The sequence below is a fragment of the Aptenodytes patagonicus genome, chromosome 14, assembly GCF_965638725.1.
Source record: "Aptenodytes patagonicus chromosome 14, bAptPat1.pri.cur, whole genome shotgun sequence".
In the NCBI taxonomy this organism is placed as follows: Eukaryota; Metazoa; Chordata; class Aves; order Sphenisciformes; family Spheniscidae; genus Aptenodytes; species Aptenodytes patagonicus.
Genome location: NC_134962.1, coordinates 1,129,135 through 1,149,642, shown reverse-complemented (window position 1 = coordinate 1,149,642; position 20,508 = coordinate 1,129,135). Strand labels below are relative to the sequence as shown.

The 20,508-nt window shown below is 50.9% G+C and overlaps 1 protein-coding gene across 1 annotated transcript; it reads left to right on the top strand.

Moving 5' to 3' along the window:
* Window positions 1-503: 503 nt before the first annotated feature.
* TM9SF4 (transmembrane 9 superfamily member 4) lies at window positions 504-19,039 on the top strand. Its single transcript, XM_076351825.1, has 18 exons — window positions 504-593; window positions 6,997-7,110; window positions 8,716-8,815; window positions 9,234-9,402; window positions 9,483-9,612; window positions 10,563-10,686; window positions 11,542-11,660; window positions 11,811-11,922; window positions 12,419-12,489; window positions 12,921-13,053; window positions 13,611-13,692; window positions 13,802-13,877; window positions 14,228-14,311; window positions 14,512-14,687; window positions 15,043-15,106; window positions 15,710-15,829; window positions 16,364-16,453; window positions 16,838-19,039. Exons 1-18 carry the CDS (start codon window positions 504-506, stop codon window positions 16,985-16,987), a joined length of 2,004 nt encoding a protein of 667 aa, XP_076207940.1. The 3' UTR covers window positions 16,988-19,039.
* Window positions 19,040-20,508: the final 1,469 nt, after the last annotated feature.

Sequence of the window (20,508 nt, the reverse complement as noted above, 5' to 3'; positions counted from 1 at the left end):
CTTCTGTGCTTTTGTATCAGCTTTGGAAGCTTCTTTCTGTAATCAATAAAGTATTTATAAACCTCTCCTCTTTTGGCCTTTCCTCACGTCCCCCAGCCCGGGCGGGGGGGGGGAGGCGAGGCCGGGGGCCCGCAGCGCCCCTCGGGGCGGGCCCGTGGACCGGGGCGGGGGGGTCGGAGCGGGGGGACCGGGCCGGGCCGGGCCGTACCGGCCCTCCCCGCCCCGCCGCCTCAGCGCCCGCACCGAACATGGCGCCCCGCGGCGTCCTGCCCGCCCTCCGTAGGAAGGTCGCTGCCCTCAACAAAGATGGCGGCGGCGCCCGCCCACTGCCCGGCCGGCTCCGCGGGGTCGGAGACCCGCTGGGGAGCGGGGCGACGGCCCCCGGCCCGCCCCGCCCGGCAGCGGGGTTGGGCTGGGCTGGGCCCGGGCCCGGCGCCGCCTGCACCGGCAGCACGGAGCTCCGCCGTCCGGCCCAGCCCCGGCCCGCCGAGGCCGCTGTCGCCATGGCGATAAGCTCCGCAGCCAACCGCGCGCCGCTTCCGCTGACGTCCGCCCCGACACGTGGATCCAAGATGGCGGCGTCGGCGGCGATGGTGAGTGCGGAGGCCCGAGCGGCCGGCGGGGCCGGGCCCGGCGTCCCGCTCGCCTCCTCCTCGGCCTCGGCCGGGCCCGGCCGGCGCGGGCAGGCGGCGCGGCCTGGGGGCGGCCCCGGCGCGGGGCGCTGTGAGGGGGCTCCGGGTCGGGCCTGCACCGCGCTGGGAGGGACGCGGCGCCCGGCCCGCAGCCCCGCCGGTCCCCGCGCCTCCCCTTCCCTCGCCCCGTCCCCGCGGGCTGCGCCGGCCCCTGGCCGGAGAAGGCTCCCCGGTTCCGGCTGGGGCCTCGTAGCCGTCCCGCGTCCCCCCGGGGGTGTCCCCGCGGGCCGGGCGGCGGCTGGCGGTGTCACCGGAGGAGGGCAGGGGCGAGCGGGGCGGGGCAGAGCTCGGGCCGCCGCTCGGTGCCCGCGGGCCCAGGGGCGCGGAGCGGGTCCCTGCCCCGCCAGCCCCGCGTTCCCTCGGCAGCGAAACTGGCCCCGTTTCCACGATTCACGGCGCCGTCCGGGCAGGAGGGACGCTGGGCCGGGCCGGGGGGGCTCCGCCGGGGGCCGCGGCGTGAGCGGAGACTTTGGGCGCTCTCGGTTGTAAGGAGCACCGGCCATCCTTTTCTTCCCCGTGCAGCTCTCTCGAAGGGAAGCTTGGCCTGAACCAGGTGCTTGCGCCAAGTAAAGAGGCGGTTGCGTTGCGTGCAGTTTTCACAAGGGTTTGGCAGTGCTTACCCACCTGGGCTGCCAGCAGCCGCTTTGCCTCCCCGCGTCTCGGCGCCTCTGCTACTGTTACTGAGTTACTCCCTGAATCTTTGGGGAGCTGAAGGTGTTTCTGGTGGGAATTTGCTAAGGTAGGGGAGCATCGGTGCCGCCTCACGGAGGAGAAAATGAGCTGCTCAGACGTTAGTTATCTGCCTGAAGTCTTGTAGTAGAAAAAATGGATTTTCCTCCTTGCTTTCATAGAAGGATATTTCCTTGATAACGTGTTGTAAGAATAGCTGTATGAATAAATGAAGTGTGCTGATGCAAAGGTCGCTGTTGGCCAGGGTGGGGGATGTGAGGTGACTCACGTGGCGTAAAGATTGGCAGAAACTGGAAGGGAGATTGGAAGAGCGGAGGTTTTCATTTATTTTGCTTTAGGCATCTTCATCCTCTGCCGGCTTTCTCCCGGGCAGGGAGGAGGGAGTGCCTGAGCGGGCTTTGAGGGCTGAAGATGGTCCTGCTGGGAATTTCCTTGTGGCCTTCTCTTTTACGAAAGGCAGAGGAGACTGCTAACAGCTCTCCTGGTGTCAAAGGAGCTCTCTGAAATCAATGTGAATGCAGCACTTGTCTCCTTTCGAAAGGCTTTCAGCGGTTCCTCCGAGTGCAAGGGTGAGCTGGGCAGAGATGTAATAAAGATGAGCTTGTCCAAACAGTTGTCAAGAACATCTAACGAGGCAGCCCTCGAAAAAGGGGGCGAGTGTCAGGCTGGCACCTCGGAGGGGGTGAAGAGCAGGTGCCGTTAGCACTGTGCGTGTCCTGTTAATGCGCCTGAGGGTAGAATAAATGTCAGGTGTGGGAGAGAGCTTCAGTTTGCTCTGTTACGTGTGGATTTTTTTTCCTCCCACAAAGTAGTGGGTTATGTCTTTCCTCCCTTTCTGTCACCATGTTAAAAAGTTTCGGTAAGTGGAACAGGATATCGGAGCTTTGTGAATCCAGCTGGACAAATGGCTCTGCATAGGTTGTGTTTTCCCTGTTGTTCTTCAAAACTGTCTTTGAAAGTAAAAATGGCTCTGCACAGGTTGTGTTTTCCCTGTTGTTCTTCAAAACTGTCTTTGAAAGTAAAAAGCTCTTGATTATGGCTGTTTGATGTCCATCTCTTGCCCTTCCCTGCGGAAAAAGAAATGGGACGATGTCCATCGTCTCATTCATGTGATATCCATCATTGTCACTTCCTACTTCCTTTTCCTCCCTTTGAGCAAATACTATATTGTGTTTTCAAGTTCATATGTGGATTATGAAACTGTAAGACCTAAACCAGCCCTGATACAGTACCAGCCCTATTAAAATGCTTGCAGAATGCTTGAAATTGCTGCTGCTCGAAGAAGGTTTCTTCAAGTTGTCAGTCTGTAGAGAACGCTTGCCGGCAAGCTGGGCAGGGCCGTCCTGGACGTGAACGGCCTGGCCACGGGCCCTCTGGGTTACGTTAGACCGTGTTGGCAGAGTGCCACAGGGAAAAGCTTCTTGTCGGCTTCTGTTTCCCCCTTCCCTTAAATAAATGTTGGAGTTCAGGCTCTGGCAGTGGTACCTGCAGGGACCACAAGCCGTAGGGAAGCACACACGTGTGCCTGGTCATGGCATAAATGGACGTCGTAGGGTCTCTTCACGCTTGGTCAGGCTGGGATTTAGCTAAACAATTCCTCTGCTTTGGCAGCGTGTTTTGTAAACCTCTTGTGAGTTCGCAGAAAATGGCAATATTGTTTAAGTCTTTCTCAGTGAGATAAATCAGAGAAACTGTGTCCTGGAATGGTTTGCAAATATTAAGTCTAGTGATAATTATCCAGAAGTACCTTCTTGGAGAGGGTTTGCGCGTGAACTTCTGTTCTCGTTGCTGTGCACAGGACAAGAAATACTGTTAGAATGGCTGCAAGGAAGGTTTGAGTTAATTAGAATGAAGCACTTAGCTGTAAGAATTAAAGTTAATTGCAGGAATAGATTTTCAAAATCTTTCAAGGGAGATCCCACAGACCAGGATAGTTGCCGTTGCCCTTAGAGGACGGGTGTGCCGAGTTGTGTGACGATGGGGAGAGCGGCTGATGCCGCTGCTGCGAGGGGCGGTTGGTGTAGCCGTGCTTGCAGCAGCGCTGGCAGTGTCCTGCCTGCACTGTGCCGGGTGTTCTCGGGGTGACGCTCTCTGCCTCGTCTCGTGCCGTGATTTCCCCAGGCTACTTTCTGCCGGTGCACGGGAGAAATCTGAGTGTGGCTTCTCTCGGGGTCCTGTGTGCAGAAGGAATATAGTGACATTTGATATAGATTTTTTTAAATTTTTTTTTCCTTTTTTCAGAGAAAGAGGTTTGCTTTCCTTCAGCAGGCTTTTTGCATGTGATAGATCACTTCAGTGTCAGTAGTGCTTCTCACCAGCCGCTGTGATTTGGGGGACGGGGGGGCGGGGGTTGATTGTGCTTCTGCAGTTACTTCTCTCATTTAGGCCATGTTCTCCTAAGAAAGGCTCTGTTGCGAGTGTGTGTCTGCATGTATGCATATAGTAAAATAATAAGGCTTAGCAATCCAAATTATTTTTGTCTACGTGCAGCTGGGGTTTTCTTCATCTGGAGTTGTGCATATTTGTTGTGCTACTTGTTGCTTCGTCGTACAATTTCCTGGCACCTCAGATGCAAGACTGTCATCTCAGAGATTTTTTTTGTGTGTGTGTGTGTGTGCATGTGTTTTGAAATGTAAATAACTGGTAAAGGCCACGAAGGCGGTGTCTCCCGTCTGCTGGAAGGCTGTGCCTCGCCAGGGCTCCGTGACTGAACCAAAGCAGAGCTCCGTCCTGCAAGTTTTGACCTTGCGTAGGAGATAGCTTAGCTTGCAGGCATCTCCCGAAGGAGGTGATTGCCTGGCCAGGCCCGTGAGTTGTGCAGATGTTTTGGCACGTGTCTGTGTTGTCATTGCTAAGCTGCTGCCTTCGTTTGGAGAAGATGAAGCACATCTGTCAATACGAAAGATCCTGATAAGAAAGGCCCCTGGCTTCAGCCTGCACGTGCTCTGCCGGGCGTGAGCTGCCGGGTTAGGAACCTGCGCTGGGCATTTCCTTCAAATTTCACTTCCAGAGCTCCCCCCACCTGTTGCATAGCAGCGTTCCCATTTCTTGCTACCAAATGTTTTTTCCTGGCAACGCTTTCCATAGTCCCCCTCTTGTCTTTTCTGTTGCCTGGTGCTGCCTGAGTCATCGTCATCTGTATGCAAAGAGCCGGATTTCTGTCAAAGGTGTCATCAAAAATTTCATCTTTTACATGCTTGCATGTCTCCTGAGCGCCTTCCGAAGTTCTGTCCTTATCGTGTCCTCTTGCAAGCTCTTCAGGGCAAGGATGGCACTGGTGCAGTTTTGGTTTTTATTAAGTAATACTGTGCTGTGTATGTCTGGCACTTCGGTGGCAAACGAAGCAAGATAATTGCTACAGGTCGCTGGCTGCTGTAGAGCGCGATGTAGGACAAGAGTGCTGTTTCCTTCCAGTGCTTCACCTGCCCGGGAGACCTTTTCCTACTCGGTCGGAGAGTCACAGAGCGCTCTTTTACAAGATCGGAGAAGGCAAAATTTAGTGAAGCACAGAAAACAAGCCCCACATTGTTTCAAGGTAGACCAGTATTGAAGTCCAAGCAATTTTAAAAAGAGTGTTTCCCATTTGCTTTCCAGACGAGGCTTTTTGCCTGCTCTAACCGCATTAAGCTATACTTAGAACAGATCTGAAAATCTTCCTTGTAAGCAAAAAAGGTAGTTTAGTATTAATGCATTTTATGTAGGTTCCTAGCATTTGCATCTTAAATACATTTTAGATTAAAAAACCCCAATATTTATGACTTTATTTTTCATCCTGCTCAGTGCCAGTAATTCTGGATGCTCTATTGACCCTCGCTGGTGTCTGGGCCAAACGTACCTTACTAGCCTCAGAATAAGACAAAAGGAAGGTGATGAAGAGGAAGGGGATGTGGGGGCAATAAACACAGATTATCTCCCCCCCCGGCTCCCTCCGACCTGAGGAAGGATCCCCGTGATAGAGCTGCTTTTTGTCCACACCTGGCTTGTGAATGTCAAGCTGTTGAATGTTTCCTCTGGCGCTGTGTGCATGCTGGCTGTGCTCTGCTGGTGCGCTGAGGAAGACGCTGTGGCTGTAGCAGCCTGCCCCTTCCAGCCAGGAGGAGCGGTGCTGTTGGCAGTGCCAGTGCCCTGGGGTCTGTGTCTGCACCCAGAGCTCCTGCCAGCCGCTCGCTGGGTCCCGGATCCCAGCTCCCCTCCGCCTTCCCCGTGGGTCGCTGCCGACAGGGAGCAGCCGTGCCGGGGCTGGCTGTTTGGGACAGGCCCTGCGGGTGGCTGCTGGGAGCCTGGAGCTCCGTGTGCTTTCTCCTCTGCTGCCCGTGGTATTCAGCTTGTATCCGTGAGCCGGCCTCGTGTTCAATTCCCTCACGGCCTGCCCAGATGCTGTTAATTGGTGGGAGGGTAGTGGTGAACCCTGTGCCCTGCTGAGCCAGAGCAGGCACCGGGCTGGTGGTGGCTTGTCTCGGTCGAGGCCTCTCTTGCTTGGTCAGTCCGTTTCCTCTCCCTTTTCCCTTCTATATTTGTTTCCCCATCCCTGATTGCAGAGCTCCTGCTTGTAGGAAGGACAGTAGGTCACGGAGACTGACTCTGTCTGCCCTGCCAAGGACGTTGCAGGGGAAGGCAGCAATTGAGCTAATGCTGCAGTGATAATAAACCCAAGAGTTGTCCCAAACCAGACTCTGGGTTTTGTGTGGTTTTCCAATGGTGCCATACACGCAGGGAGTTTAGGAGAATGGGCTGAAGCTAGTAATGCGATGAGATTATACCAGAGTTGATATTCTAATCCAGCCAAGCTGCTGCTGCCTAATACTCTTTAAAGCTCAATTTTCATTTCGCAGCCTTCCTGCTCGTGCTCGCGCTGGGCCGGGTTACCTGAGGTAATGGTAGGGACTGAGGAGGCAGCAAAGCCCGTTAAAGGGTTTGCTGCCACTGCTGTTGCACGGGGTCTGGTTTGTGTTGGAGCCCCCGTGGACCTGATCGAACCTTCCAGCCTGACCCGTCTCCCCACTCTCTGAAAATTTTATTGCCGTGTTACTGAGCTGCGTTGTGGCCCGGAGGGGTGAGGAAAGAAGAGTGGAATAGGAGGGATCGGTGATGTGACCATCCCTTTGGATGCAGCGAGCGGTTAGTTTGGTGTCAAACCATACCCTACACTAACTACCCCACTGCAGCTAGCAGCGCGCGAGCATCAGTCTGTAAGTGGCTACAGGGTAACTCCTGACCTGCAGAGCTGACAGAAATCCAGTGCTACGGCCCTCTACTCTAGTAATCCATGGAGTTTTCTAACACAGGGGTGTTAGGTGGGTGGGAGTAGAACAGTCAGATGACAGCCTGCTAGATGAAGTGTGTAACGGATAAGAAGTGCCTTTTTCGTGTGGTTGAGCAAAGCCAGTGTTTTGTTAATTGCAGATGAAGAAACAGAGGCACAGAGAGTGAAAAGTGACTTGATAAGAATCACAAAACAAAGTTAAGAACAGCTTTTCTGAATTTACCGTGTGTTTAATCGCCTGACTGTACAGCCTTTCTAATGTCTGGGATGAGCACTTCCAGCGTTGTTGCCCATCTCTAATGTTGTTCCCATGTTTCTGTTGTATTTTAATGTTTCTTCTCCTTTTTGCAGGAAAGGCTAAGATATACGCTGGTCTTGCTGTTGTTGCTGCATGGTACAGACTCTTTCTATGTACCTGGTGTGGCTCCTATCAACTTCCACCACAACGATCCTGTAGAAATAAAGGTAGGATGAACTTAGACGGAGCTGTTAGTCTGTTTGTTTTGGGTTTTCTTGTGTTTTGGTTTTTTCCTTCTTTATATCATAGCAGCTGAGTGGGACTAGAAAGTCAAATTTGGGGATCCTGTGACTAAAATTTTGGGGGCAGATATTTTCTCTTTTTCACAACATTCATGTAGGGTGCTGGGGGATAAGCAGCCCTCAAGTGGTCACTGTTGTCATCTTACCCTGCGGTTCCCAACACGATTCTCTTTCTTGCTTCTGATATCTTCTACCTAATTCCTTCAGCAATTGCAGCAAAGTCCTCAAGATGTTGCTCTATTTGGGAAAAGAGCCCTCTTTCTCACTGTAGCTTTGAAGTCAATTTAATCAGAGATCTTTCTCCAGCCTTATACTGACTCTCAAAGTGCTTATAGAGGGTGGGCCTTTAGGTGGTAGGTGAATGGTAGAATAAAGAAGCGGTTTGAACCAGACCTTTTAAATTTTTTCTTCTACCCAGTTTGCTCATGTTGTGTCTTCAAGTCAAGTGAAATCCATAATAAGCCCTTTCCAAGTGCAGGCATTTGTCCTTGAGCATTGCAGATCTGACAACCCAGGCTTGCTGAAGAGCTGTTCCTGTGCAGTATTGCTGGTAGTGAATGATGGAGCTGCTTCACCCGTACAGGAGGAGGCCGGGCTTTGTTTCCAGACATCAGCAATTTATAGGTCATTTCATTTATTTTTCTAAAGCTCGCCTCTGTCTCGGCAAAATCCAGCACCCTTGGGGACGCTGAGGCTTGCTGCTCCCACGTGAAGCGCAACACAATTTGCTCTCTGGCCACAGGCTGCCAGATGTAGCCTATTTTTAAGCAAATGAGACTTGCCTGTGGCTACAGCGAGCTTCCCAGAAGAAGGGGGTATTGGAATGGCTGTTCTCAGAGGGATTTCATGAGCCAAATGCTTCCTCAAGTGATAAGGCAGGTCAGCGTGTTTGCCAGCGCTCTTCCAATAAATGAGCTTGTCTGTGTTACAAAACACTCCTGTTTTTCGGAGCAACTGTGGCCTTGGCTGTCGTGGTACGTCTCTGCACTTCTCTTGCGCCATGTGATTTGTGGGAACTCTCCAGAAATGTTTGGGTTTTGTCACCGCCCATTGCCTTCCTAATCTGATGGCTCTCTGGCTTTCCTTACAGAGATAAAAATTGCTCAGCTCTTCATATTACTAGAGGCCAGACCTCTAGGTCCAGTGTGACCTGTGAATTTTTTTTTGAGGAAACAACTGCAGTCTTGTATGAAATGTGACTCTTGAATCTCTTTTGAGCTCTTTGTTATTTCTTAGAACTTCACCGAGTCATAAATTTGTGAAACCAATCCACCACGCTTCTTTCTTCAAGTGTTTCTCTGTGAATGAATTGCTACTAAATCATAGGGTAGAGAATGTACAACTAGGAATTGTGCAAAAGGAAAGCAAGCTGGAGCTCTCCCAGGAACATCTGTCTCCTTTTTTTACAGCTTCCAAAAGTGAGCTTTGTGGGAGGTGTCTCGAAGTAAGCTTCAGCTGCTGGCTGATGCTGAGAGAGTAGGAAACTATCTGAGTTCTTTCATGGGGATGATCCTTCCTTTCTTCCTCCAGGCTGTGAAGCTCACCAGCTCACGAACCCAGCTACCGTATGAGTACTACTCGTTGCCCTTCTGCCAGCCCACCAAGATAACATACAAGGCTGAGAATCTCGGTACGTAACTGTTGAACAGCATGTTCCCCAGCAGTAAGTGGGCTGCCATTTATGAGCTGCGTGAGGGTATGTTTACAGGAGTAAAAGCAAATGCAAATGTCATCTCTAATAAACTGTTTGTGGAGAGCCTGCTTCCTCTAATTTGCTGTATGCTGGCTGTTTGCAAACTAGGATGTCCGTATATTGGAAAGAGGAAACACCTTTCCTGAAGGAGGGCATGTAACCTGCTTCGTAAGTAGAGCTTGATACTTCCAACAAAGTGACTAAACTATCCTCCGATCTTATCCTTGCATCTGTGGTAACAAAGGAGACTTGCTGTCATCATTCCGGCTGTACAGTGTGCTGCCAGCCCAGTGGCAGGATCAGTGGCGAGAAGCCTGGCAGTCTTTCACCCTGCCCTTATTTTCCTGTTTTCCAGGTGAGGTTCTTCGGGGGGACCGAATTGTAAACACACCTTTCCAGGTGTCCATGAACGTGGAGAAGAAATGTGAAGTTCTGTGCAACTTCCCCAATAAGCCAGTCACTCTGACAGTGGAGCAGAGCAAGCTGATCGCCGAGCGGATCAGGGAAGATTACTATGTCCATCTGTGAGTCATCTCGAGCGTGGGTTTGTGTCAGTGGGGATTCTGTGTTGTGGACAAATTTGATCTGAAATCTGTGTTTTCAGCATTGCTGATAACCTCCCTGTGGCAACACGGCTGGAGTTTTATTCCAATCGTGAGGAAGAGGAGAAGAAGAAGGAGAAGGATGTGCAGTTCGAGCATGGATACAGGCTTGGGTTTATGGACGGTAACAAGGTAGAGAATCCAGATGCTGTCTGAGCGGTGCCCGGAGGAGCTCTGGGTGTCTGTCAGAGGGCGTTAGAAGTCTACCAGAGAGCATCAGGATTGGGAATGCAACCAAAAGGTTTTATAAAGAGCGGAAATATGAGAGAGGTTTCTTATTGGAAGAAGGGGGTGGGTGCTGGAGTACGATAGCCAGGAGTCCTAGCTTTGACTCGCTGTATAACATTGGACAACCGCATGCGGTGGTTTCCCCTCAGTAGAACAAAGGCAACGTACCCCGAAGGCTGGCTGATCTTTGACGGTCTTGGAGCATCTTGTATTTAAAAAAACCCAAACAAACAAGCGTTTATTGGAGGAAAAGCTGCAAATGGAAACTTAGCATGTGTATTCCTGCAGATATTTTCCATGACTGTGTTCCCTAAGATTAGCTGTTTGACGAAGTTCTTACGAGTGAATGAACCTGCTGTGCCAGCTTGGGGTCGCTGTACTTTGTTCATGCCACAGGTGATGTAAGAGCCTTTTGAAAGTGCAAGCTGAGGACAGCTGTGGGCCCCCATGGAGTCTGGGTAGTGTATGTCCGCCTGGTAGAAAAAGCCGGCAGGAGACTCGGGGTTGTAGCTACTGAGGTCTTTCCAACCTAAATTCGGTGATTCTGCTGCCACCGAATGCATGGTTGAGATGTGAGGTACAATGATGTTTTCCAGGCCAGAAATAGACCGAAACGTTGTCCCCAGTGCCTGGAGTGGTGGAGGTGTTACCTTTTCAACATCTCCATTCCCTCCTCTCGTTCTTTTAGCCTTGGAAAGTGTTAGCCTGATCTTGCTCTGTAGCACAATGCATCTGGGAACAGTTGGAGTCTTTAGTTTTCTGCACTGAAGCTGCTTTCTGCAGTTGTTGCTTCTAAACTTTGCCTGTTCCTCCCTTGGGGTGCTAACATTTTATTTAATGTCAATCTGTTTTAGTTCTACCTGCACAACCACCTCTCCTTCATCCTTTACTACCACAGAGAGGATGTGGAAGAGAACCGGGAGCCCACCTACAGGGTTGTGCGCTTTGAAGTGATTCCCCAAAGTATTAAACTAGAAGGTGAGAGACTCTTAGGGAGGGGAGCAAAGGAGGAGAATCTCTTGCAGGGCCAAGAGCTGAACGCCACTGATGTATCAGGGTGCCAGTTGTTGCTTCCGTTATGGTCTCACGGCACAGAAATGAGGGAGTCTGAATTATAAGAACAATAAACTCCTTTGTAATTAAGGAAGTACCAAAAATAGAGAGAGATCCTTGAAGTGCAATCCATGGAAAATTAATTCATATAAAAATATTGGAGTTTGGGGGTTGGGTTTTTTTTGCACTGTGTCATCTAGCACAAAGTATGCGTGGCATCTAGCTCTTATTGTGGTCCAGATCTCCTTCACTGGGACACTACGTGCTAGCCCAGAGACCCACAGAACGTTTGGAACTGTTCTAGGGGAATTGAATGTTAAAAATAATGGTTAGGGGGAAAACACTCCTACCTCAGTGACCCCAACACGAAACAGGTGTCTTGAAGGGAAGTTGCTCATCGTGTGTATTGTCCCATGCAACTCTCCTCTGGCAGCAGCAGGCTCTGTTGGAGAGATCTTGTTTCTCAGCATGTCATGTGGAATAGAGGATTTGTTCACGATCTAGATCCTTGGCTTCAGAGCCTCTGGCTTTTATCCTTCCAGTTAAGGAAAGCCCTATGCATAGCTCTCCTTAAAGTTTGTTAATGGTGCTCCGCTTCTGATCGGAAGAATAGTTTTGCAAGCTGCAAAGCAGATGAGAAAGGAATGAGTGTTTCCCCCGCAGTATCTGGAGTAATTGCAGCCCAGTGCCTTAAGGGTACCTGGGGCCAGGATGGTCAGCGGGAGAGGTGGTACCTCGAGGGACGGGCTGACCTAGTGTGTGCCGTGTTTTCCCTTACAGACTTGAAGGCTGATGAGAAGAGTATGTGCACCCTGCCTGAAGCTACAGGCTCTGCCCCTCAGGAAATAGATCCTTCTAAAGAGAACCAGTTGCTCTTCACCTATTCTGTTCACTGGGAGGTGAGGGAGTAATGGGAAGCTGGCTGGCAGCTCACTACCCCTGACCGGCACTGACTGGCTGGCAGTTAGTGCTCCAAGTGTCTGTCACAGAGGTGTTGTGGAAGACATTGGGAATGTGCTGGTATGAGAAGAACTTTCCTGTTCTTTCAGGAAAGTGACATTAAATGGGCTTCCCGCTGGGACACCTACCTGACCATGAGTGACGTGCAGATTCATTGGTTTTCTATCATAAACTCGGTTGTGGTCGTCTTTTTCCTTTCAGGTGAGTGAGATGTGTGGGGTGAAGAAGGCTTTACCGTTAATCTGCAGGGAACTTTCTTTAAGCCTCAGCTGCAGATGGCTCGGGGAGGATGTGGCTGTGTCCGAACCTGATCAGAAGGAGCAGGAAATGAATATTAGCACATAAAACCTCCCGGTTCAGGCAGCGCCCCGTGGGGTCAGACAGTTACCCACTTCTGCTCTCTGACTAGGGTAGTTGAGGGAGTAGGATGTGGTTAACACACACTTGCATGTCCGTATTTAAGGGAAAAAAAACACAGGAAAGCCACAGTGCCCCGTTCCTGCTGGAATACTGCCTTCCCTACTCTCTGGGGTTTTGTTTCTGTCTTTGCTGAAGGCTGGGGGAGACGGCTAATGACTCAAGGCCTCCTCTCCTAGCCAGAACTGTGTGTTGGTGGAAGCCATGTAGTTGTGCAGCGTGAGAGCAGCACGGCCATGTAGGAGCCTCTGAACTAAACTCAGTTTGTGCTTGTTTTCAGGTATTCTCAGCATGATCATCATCCGGACTCTCCGGAAGGACATTGCCAACTACAACAAGGAAGATGACATTGTATGTGTTTGTTCTTGGGGCCGGGATCAGAGAGGCAGGGAAGCACAGATGAGGAGGGATCTAGTCTGAAGACTTGGATGTATTGCCTTTCCTTGCCCCTGTTTTGCTTCGAGCCCTGAAGATGGGAGGGGCAGTTCTGTCATGTGCTGTCACGACACCTTTGTCTGTCTCTGTACAATGGCAGATTACCAGTTTAAATGTCTTCAGACCTAAGTAATGACTAAAGACAGTTCCATAAATGTGTGCCCTGGCACTGGCAGTTCGGGCCTTAACTGTTTTAAGCCCAAGAGGAAAGAAGTTTAACTAGAGTGATATAATTCTGTAGAAGAACTGGATACAGGGAAATTAATGTCTTAGGCCGGCTGTGGTAGGACCTTCATTTCCACCGTTAGACCGTATCTAAATAACTTCTTTTCCTGTTGTTGCTGCAGGAAGATACTATGGAGGAATCTGGTTGGAAACTTGTGCATGGAGATGTCTTCAGGCCTCCGCAGTACCCTATGATCCTCAGCTCTCTCCTGGGTTCTGGAATTCAGCTCTTCTGTATGATCCTGATCGTCATCTGTAAGTGGCACATGTTGCATGGGTGGCTGTAACAAGAAGAGGAACGATGCTCAAGGGCATTTGTAGCTCCCGTTGACTTCAACCTATGCTCACCTTAGCTTGAGTGAGGTTGCATTAGGGCCGCTTACTGTCGCAGGGCTGATCGAGGCTATAGGCCTGTGCGCAGCATTTCTGAGTTTCTAGATAGCGTTTCCCAGCTGAAGGCATCTTTTTGTGTTTATATTTCCTCTTAGCAAGATAGGAGCCCTGGGTGATAGTGGGCTGAGGCACTTTTGCACGTGTGTGCCTTGCCTTCCGAGCGGCACCTGCTCAAATCTCTGGGGAAGTTGAGGCTAAAGCATGGTCTGTAGCTTGAGATCAAAGCCGTGGCTTCCTCTCTCTGGCCAGTGCTGGAGGCTGTGGATGTGTTATGCTTTGAAGGAAATGAGGTCTGTGTAGAGGAAGGCAGAGATTCCAGCCAGCTGTGGTCTGCACGTGGGACAGGCCCCTGGCCTCCAGATGCTGGCTAGCACACGTACATCAGAGCTGCTGTTCTTTGTCCTTTTTTCCCTCCGCAGTTGTTGCTATGCTGGGGATGCTGTCGCCTTCTAGCCGGGGTGCGTTGATGACTACCGCCTGCTTTCTCTTCATGTTCATGGGGTAGGTGTGTCTACTGCTTCCCACAGCAGTGCTGTCCTGCCCGCCCCTCCTCTTCCTCTCCCCAACAATGAAAGCTAATTTTTCTTTGTCTTGGCTTGTTTCTGTCCAGGGTTTTTGGTGGATTCTTTGCTGGCCGCTTATACCGGACTCTGAAAGGACATCGATGGAAGAAGGGAGCCTTTTGTGTGAGTCTTGTGGTGTTCTGTGCCGTTTATCCAGGTTTGCTGATGGCAGGAACGTGGATAAGCTCCACGCGTATTTGCGGGTAGCTGGACACAGCCTGGCTGTACTGCAGGGATTTGGTGTGGATTGAGTCCTCGTGGCTTTACAGGAAAGGGTGAACACCGGAGCGCATACTATAGTAAAGCAAGAGGATTGTCTGAGATCCTCCCCACAGCCCATCCCCTGTGTCCTAGTGCTGTAGCAAAAGGGATGCTTCCTCCACATGTGCCTTGTCCCAGCAATGGACTCATTAAAGAGAAGCATCTGGCTGATTAGTCACGCGTTTTCTCTTAACCTGTGTTTGCTCTTGCAGACAGCTACCCTCTATCCGGGTGTCGTCTTTGGTATCTGCTTTGTCCTGAACTGTTTCATCTGGGGGAAACACTCCTCTGGAGCGGTAGGTACCACCTTCATCCTGGAGCCTGCTGGAGTGGGAGGAGGGTGACTGGGCTGTCAGGGACTTGCTTAGTTTCACAGTGTCTTTCTAAATGTGGGTGTCAATGCAGTGGTTGACCAGAGTCGGTCTGGCCGGTGACTTCAGTTTCCAGGGCAGGTGAGCTGTCAGCCTCACTTTTGTGACTCCCGGTGTGATTCCAGGTGCCTTTCCCTACCATGGTGGCCTTGCTCTGCATGTGGTTTGGGATCTCCTTGCCCTTGGTCTACCTGGGTTACTACTTTGGATTTCGCAAACAGCCGTATGACAATCCTGTACGGACCAATCAGATTCCCAGGCAGATCCCGGAGCAGAGGTGGTATATGAATAAATTTGTTGGGTGAGTGATGAGTGCCTAGGAAATACGGTGAGTTAAGCCCCTTCCCCTCAGTCTCCTTGGGCTGCTGAACGTCACCTTCTGCTGGTCTCTGGACACAGACAGATGGCAGATGTGTTTCCTAGAGTAATGCGATATCAGAGACAATCTTGACAATGTTGATGTGGTATGACTGGTGCTTATAAAAGTGGTATGTGCTCAGCAGTGGGAGCAGCTGTGCCATTTACTGTGTGAAATTTATTCTTGTAATCTGGAGCTGTAGAGCTTTTTCTAGGAGCGCTCTCTGTGGTTACAGGGGACTTTTAATGGCCAGACAGTTATATTGTGCTGCTTATGACTTTTCTTTCTCACTCTGTAGGATTCTCATGGCTGGTATTCTGCCTTTTGGAGCTATGTTCATTGAACTGTTCTTCATTTTCAGTGTAAGCATTTAACCCACTTCGCTCCTGAACAGGATTCCTCCCGTGCCAAAGCTTTTGAAAGAGAGGGGGCTTCCACTGGAGCACTCTCCTATTCCTGTACTTACGGAAGGGGCTAGCAGGTTCCCTCCAGGCCATTCGGTATTGTCTCCAGAGAGAGCTGGGCTGTGGGTCTCTTCAGACTGTCCTCTTGCTGGAGACACCTGGAGATGTCTGTGGGACGCTCCTTGGTGATTTGAAGGATGGTGGTGAAGATGAACGCTTACTGTAACGTTATGTCAAGGAGGGGTCCTGGTCTAAGACACTCACTGAGCCATTCCAGCTGCTGCCCATTTTTCACCCTCTGTGGACGGGGAGGAATTTGCTGTTCCATTGCTAGGGGGATGGAGGGGAGTGAACAAGCTACCTCAGAGCTGGTTTTGGGCACCTTTTCGCAACCTGATTCCTCTGAAGTAACGTTGTGAAATGCATTAGATCTGCGGCTTCATCTTCATGAGGCTGAGGGGCTCCTTGTTTTTCCTTGGGTTAGCTGCTAGAAGCTAGTCTCATGTTCGCTGATTGATCACAGTAGCATGGAAACAAATTTCTGCTGTGTCTTTGTTTCAGGCAATCTGGGAGAACCAGTTCTATTACCTTTTCGGCTTTCTCTTCCTGGTGTTTATAATCCTGGTGGTATCGTGCTCCCAAATCAGCATTGTCATGGTGTACTTCCAGCTTTGTGCTGAGGTGAGGTTTCCACATTTGTAGTTTCGGTAGCGCAGGGTACTTGCTCCTGGAAAAGCACAGGTCACGTTATTGCTGCTGGTCAGCAGAAATCTAGTGTGGCCCGGCTTCACAAGTGTGACTGCTCTTAACACCTCTTGACTTCAAGGAGAATTGAAGCTACTTGATTATCTGCTAGGCTGGGAACCGTGGTTTCATACCAGAAATTATGCTGGGAGCAGGGTATTTTGAGCTGACATCTCTTCCCAAAGAAACTATTTCATTCCATCCACATACAGGATGAAATGCGGGGCCAGACGTGAGCCGTGTTCTTCGCTAGCAGGTGCTGTGATACTGACCTGGCTTTGCTTCAGTCAGCTTTTCATCCTCTTTTTTTGGAAACGCTTCTGTGACAAAATAGTTCCCGAGCCCCAAACTGTGGTTTTCCTTTGAAGGAAAATGGGTAGTGGTCTTCCTGCCCCAGAAAGGTCACAGCTCCCGAGACAGTGACACGGGAAAAGGAAGCCTGTGGGATAATGAGGCTTTTTGCCCTGTCAGGATTACCGCTGGTGGTGGAGGACCTTCTTGGTGTCTGGAGGATCTGCCTTCTACGTGCTGATCTATGCCATCTTCTACTTTGTGAACAAGGTATTGTTACTCCTCTTGTGTGAAAGCGCCACCTTTCTAGAGGAGATTGTTGGATTTAGGAAAGGAAATGGTGGGACTGCCCAGTCCTAGTGTGTCCCCATGCCAGCCCAAGGCACTCACCAGCCAGCGCTGCTAACAGTCCTTCCAGAGAGGAGAGAAGGTTGTAAGTGCCCGAGGCCCCTGCCCGCATTACCTGTGCGGAGCGGTGTTCCCCAGTCCCACCTCAAAGGGGAACTCTCTTCAGCTGGACAAAAATGAATCGAGTGGAGGGTTTCCTCCCTTTGTCAGGTGCCCCCTCGTAGAGGGCACTGGCTGGTTTGGGGAGCTAACTCTTGTTACCTCTGTACTTAACTTTGCTCGTTTTTTCCTCTTCTTCTGTTTTAGCTGGATATTGTTGAGTTCATTCCTTCCTTACTGTACTTTGGCTACACTGCCCTTATGGTCTTGTCCTTCTGGCTCCTCACTGGCACCATTGGCTTCTATGCAGCCTACATGTTTGTCCGGAAGATCTATGCCGCAGTGAAAATAGACTGAAGATGCAGAGACCCAGCAGAAAGTAGACACCTCTGAACGCGTGTCCTCCTGGGAGTGAAGGGGACAGCTTCTCCCAACTCTTTTAAGGAAACAAAATCCAGTGGGAGAGTGACAAGAGAAATAAATAACTCCTCATTTTGGAATGTAACTTTGGCACAGTGTACATGGATTCTGGGCTACTTCTGGGGGGAAAAGGGGTCTATAGATACCTTACATTTTAACTTTGTTATCCTGTTCCATATTTGAGGGAGTTTTTTAGCAGAGAAATATCCCTCTGTATAAGTAAACCCCCTTTTTGCTAATTCATCCTTTTTTTTTTTTATGTTGATGACGAATGGATTTGAGACAGCAGTGGAAACACTTGTGAAAACGTTTTCTTCCAGCCCCTAGGGTGCTCTAGGATTCAGGGAGACTCTTCAGACAAATATCAGACTGGGTTTCTTTCCTGCCTTCATGTCTGCACAGAAGAGGGAGCTTGACAACGGCAAAATAAAAGGAGCCTAAAGGCTTACCCAGCATGAGTCTGGCGTGCTCTGACCGCAGAAGTCCTGGCTTCGGCTTGTTTACAATTTGATGGAGGTGCCATTCGGAGCCTGGGAAGTGCAATTTCACCCCGAGAGAGCTTGAGAACTGCAACCCTCGGCCTCGCTTCTCCCTCCCTCCGGCCTTGGACAGCACGGACCGCTTCGGATGCCTCCACTGGAAGGGCTGAGGGGGGGTGGGATTTCCTCTCTTTCGGAAGGTGCAGCCAGCTGCAGCAGGACGTAACGTTCTGGTGGAAGCGACGTGATTGTGCTGGTGCTAGAATACAGGACTGGAAGGATGCACGAGGTAACTACAAGGGTTTGTTCTGTCGATAGCTCTGCTCCAGCCGCGTGAGGAAACGGGGCAGGCTTCCTTCCCGGGAGCCCCGCCGGGATTGCGCAGGGCCCTGTGGAGAGGAGGCTGCGACGCCGCTGCTTTAGTGCCAAGCGATCTGATATACAGTATTGGGCCTGTGCTGCCGCGAGGTGTGTGCAGGCTGTGCAGAAAGGGCTGGGGACAGAGGGAGCGGCCCCGAGGAGTTCTCCCATTGCCAGGAGCAGGCTGTCTCGCTACCTGCCCTGTGCTCCAGCTGCTCTTGCTGCTCTCTTCTCCTCCTCTTAGATTCTCTACCTCCAGGGAACAGAAAAAGTGTACACCCCTAAGCTGTATTTTGTTCTTCTCCACAAAATGGTCCAAGCCCTCCGGGATAGCCGATGTGGGCTCTTCTGCAGCGGGCTCCTCTTTTTCGGTGGCTTGATGCCTGAATCAGCCCATGGGAAGCTCTTTTTAAAAGAGGTTAAAGTTTTTTATTTTGGTCACTTCAATGATGCTTACCAGTAAAAAGGTTCCATGTTACAGTGAAGGCTCCCTCCATCCCCAGACTAGCTGGATTCAGTCAGGGCTACAGGGGAGAGGTTTTTTAGTGAGATCTACAAAAATTTTGCTTTTGCTTCTTCCTGTAGTAAGCCGTAAGGTCTCCAAATGACCAGCTGCCACAGGTGACACCGTTCCAACCCAGAACTGTCCAAAGCCCTCCCTGTTACCAGCACTGATGTGCACCCTTGAGGGGTTTGGGGCTTTTTTTAACCCCAATTGCCATAAGTTTCCACCAGGTCCACGCAAGGACCCGTGTCTCTTACCGACGGCCTTGCCCCCTGCGGGGAGCTGGCTTCCCAGGCGGCTTGGCTCCTCAGCACTGAGTCTTTCCAGCCTTGCCTAATAGCTCCTTCAGCCGCCCGTCACACCAAAGTCTAACCAGCCAGGAATCAAGGATGGAAAAAGGGAGCAGGGGATGCGCGAGCCAACTGTGCTGTGGAGTCCTGCGTCAGTTCTGATTTGAGATCCCTCTCTGAGATTTTGGTTGATTTTTTTTTTTCTTTTATTTTCTGCCCCTGCCCCAGTGGAGGGGCTCAGCCAGCGTTGATTTCTCTCCCTTGCCCGAAGTGTTTTCTCTGTATTCTTTGTAATTTTTAATTAATGTATGTATTCTTTGTGTCCTGTTGTAAATAAATCTGCCATTGTCCTGTTGTCCTGCTCTCCTGGGTTCTCCTAAGCCACCTCTCGGGACTTTCTTTTCATAATGCTTAGCCTGTTCGACACCTGCGTGGTCTTCGACGTGTGGCTTCAATCGGAAGCAGAACTTGGAATACACTGCCGTTTTCTTCTGTAATATTTTTCTCCTGGTGAACTTGACTGAGCAGTAAGTTCCTCCCAGTGTGGCATGTCCTGTATACTGCCGCATATTGTAATTAAAACGCCACCGGTCAAGGCATTTGGATCCGTTTCTCGCTGTACCGCTCTCGCGTGCTACACGGTAAGACCACTTAAGCAGCTCGGCTCTTGTGTGTGGAGGACGTTGTTTGACTTGCGTAGCACTAATGGATGGAGCAGCAGGACTGTCGGATGGCTGACGGGCCGAGAGTGTTGGGCAAATACACGGTGCTTTAGAGCAACAGAGGTGAGAGTACAATTGAGAAGGGAGCTGCCATTTCCTTCCTCTGAGTAGTGGTTTGGAGGTGTGTTGGTGCTGTGGAAGCCGGACCTTCGTTGTTAGCTTCCAGCTCCACTTCCCCAGTGCTTGTGTATTTCTGCTGGGGGGGTGTATGTGGCAGGAGAGCAGCAAGCATCCGTTAAAGATGCTGACTGAGGGAGGGATAGTGAATTCACTTTTCTTGTGATGTTTTGCCCAGCAGAGTGACAGATGTGCACAGCCGTGGCTGGTGATGGGTTACAGGGGTGCCAGTGTTAGGGGTTGCTGAATGTCTGCGACGCTGATCAGCTGCCGAGACCGGAGCAGGCAAATGCCTAAATCAAAACTCCGAAATCATCGGAATAGTCCCTTCTCCCTGTGAAAAGGGCAAAGGAGGGCTTCAGCTCCACCAGCAGGACAATCTGTGCTGAACTTGTTTTCCGTTTTTAGGCAGACGAGAGAAGCGGCGCTGCCGTAGTCGTGTCCTGTTGTAGCCCTCTGCCCTGGGGGTAGCACTGCTGAGGAAACGGCACGCGTTGCCAGCGGCTGCGTGAACAATGAAAACTAGATCATACCTAGAACAGTGCCCCAACACTGAAAATGGTGGTCAGCTTTTAAACCGTGTTCTGAAGAGAGATTCCTGAGAGGGCAGGATGCTCTTTGCCCTTTTTCATCTGTCAAAATGCTCCTGCGGCTGGTGTCAGCAGACGGTCGTTGCTTAAGCTTTAAGGTTCGGTTCTGGTTCTGCTGCCCCTGTGCAAGGTGCGGTCCCGGGGAGCTGCACGTGCTGGGGTTATTTGGAAGGGGGAGTGGGCTGTACTCGCCTGGAATGCTTCCACGCGGGCTGGTAATTTTAGTGAAACCGAGTCACCAGAACTTTCTGTCTAACAAACGTTATTCTCCTGGACGGGAGATAATGGTATCAGCCATCGCTACATCCCCAGCAGGGTGCCGTGTCCTTTTTCAGGTCTGATTCTTTGCTTGAAAGAAACTTAAAACGTCTGTGTGGATTCATGTAGGGAACTGG

Excerpts from the sequence above, each read along its gene's own strand:
- TM9SF4 (XM_076351825.1), top strand. The coding sequence starts at position 504 with ATGGCGATAAGCTCCGCAGCCAACCGCGCGCCGCTTCCGCTGACGTCC. Across the intron at positions 11,661-11,810 it reads CCTATTCTGTTCACTGGGAG|GAAAGTGACATTAAATGGGC; the intron begins GTGAGGGAGTAA and ends CTGTTCTTTCAG. Across the intron at positions 13,693-13,801 it reads TTTCTCTTCATGTTCATGGG|GGTTTTTGGTGGATTCTTTG; the intron begins GTAGGTGTGTCT and ends GTTTCTGTCCAG.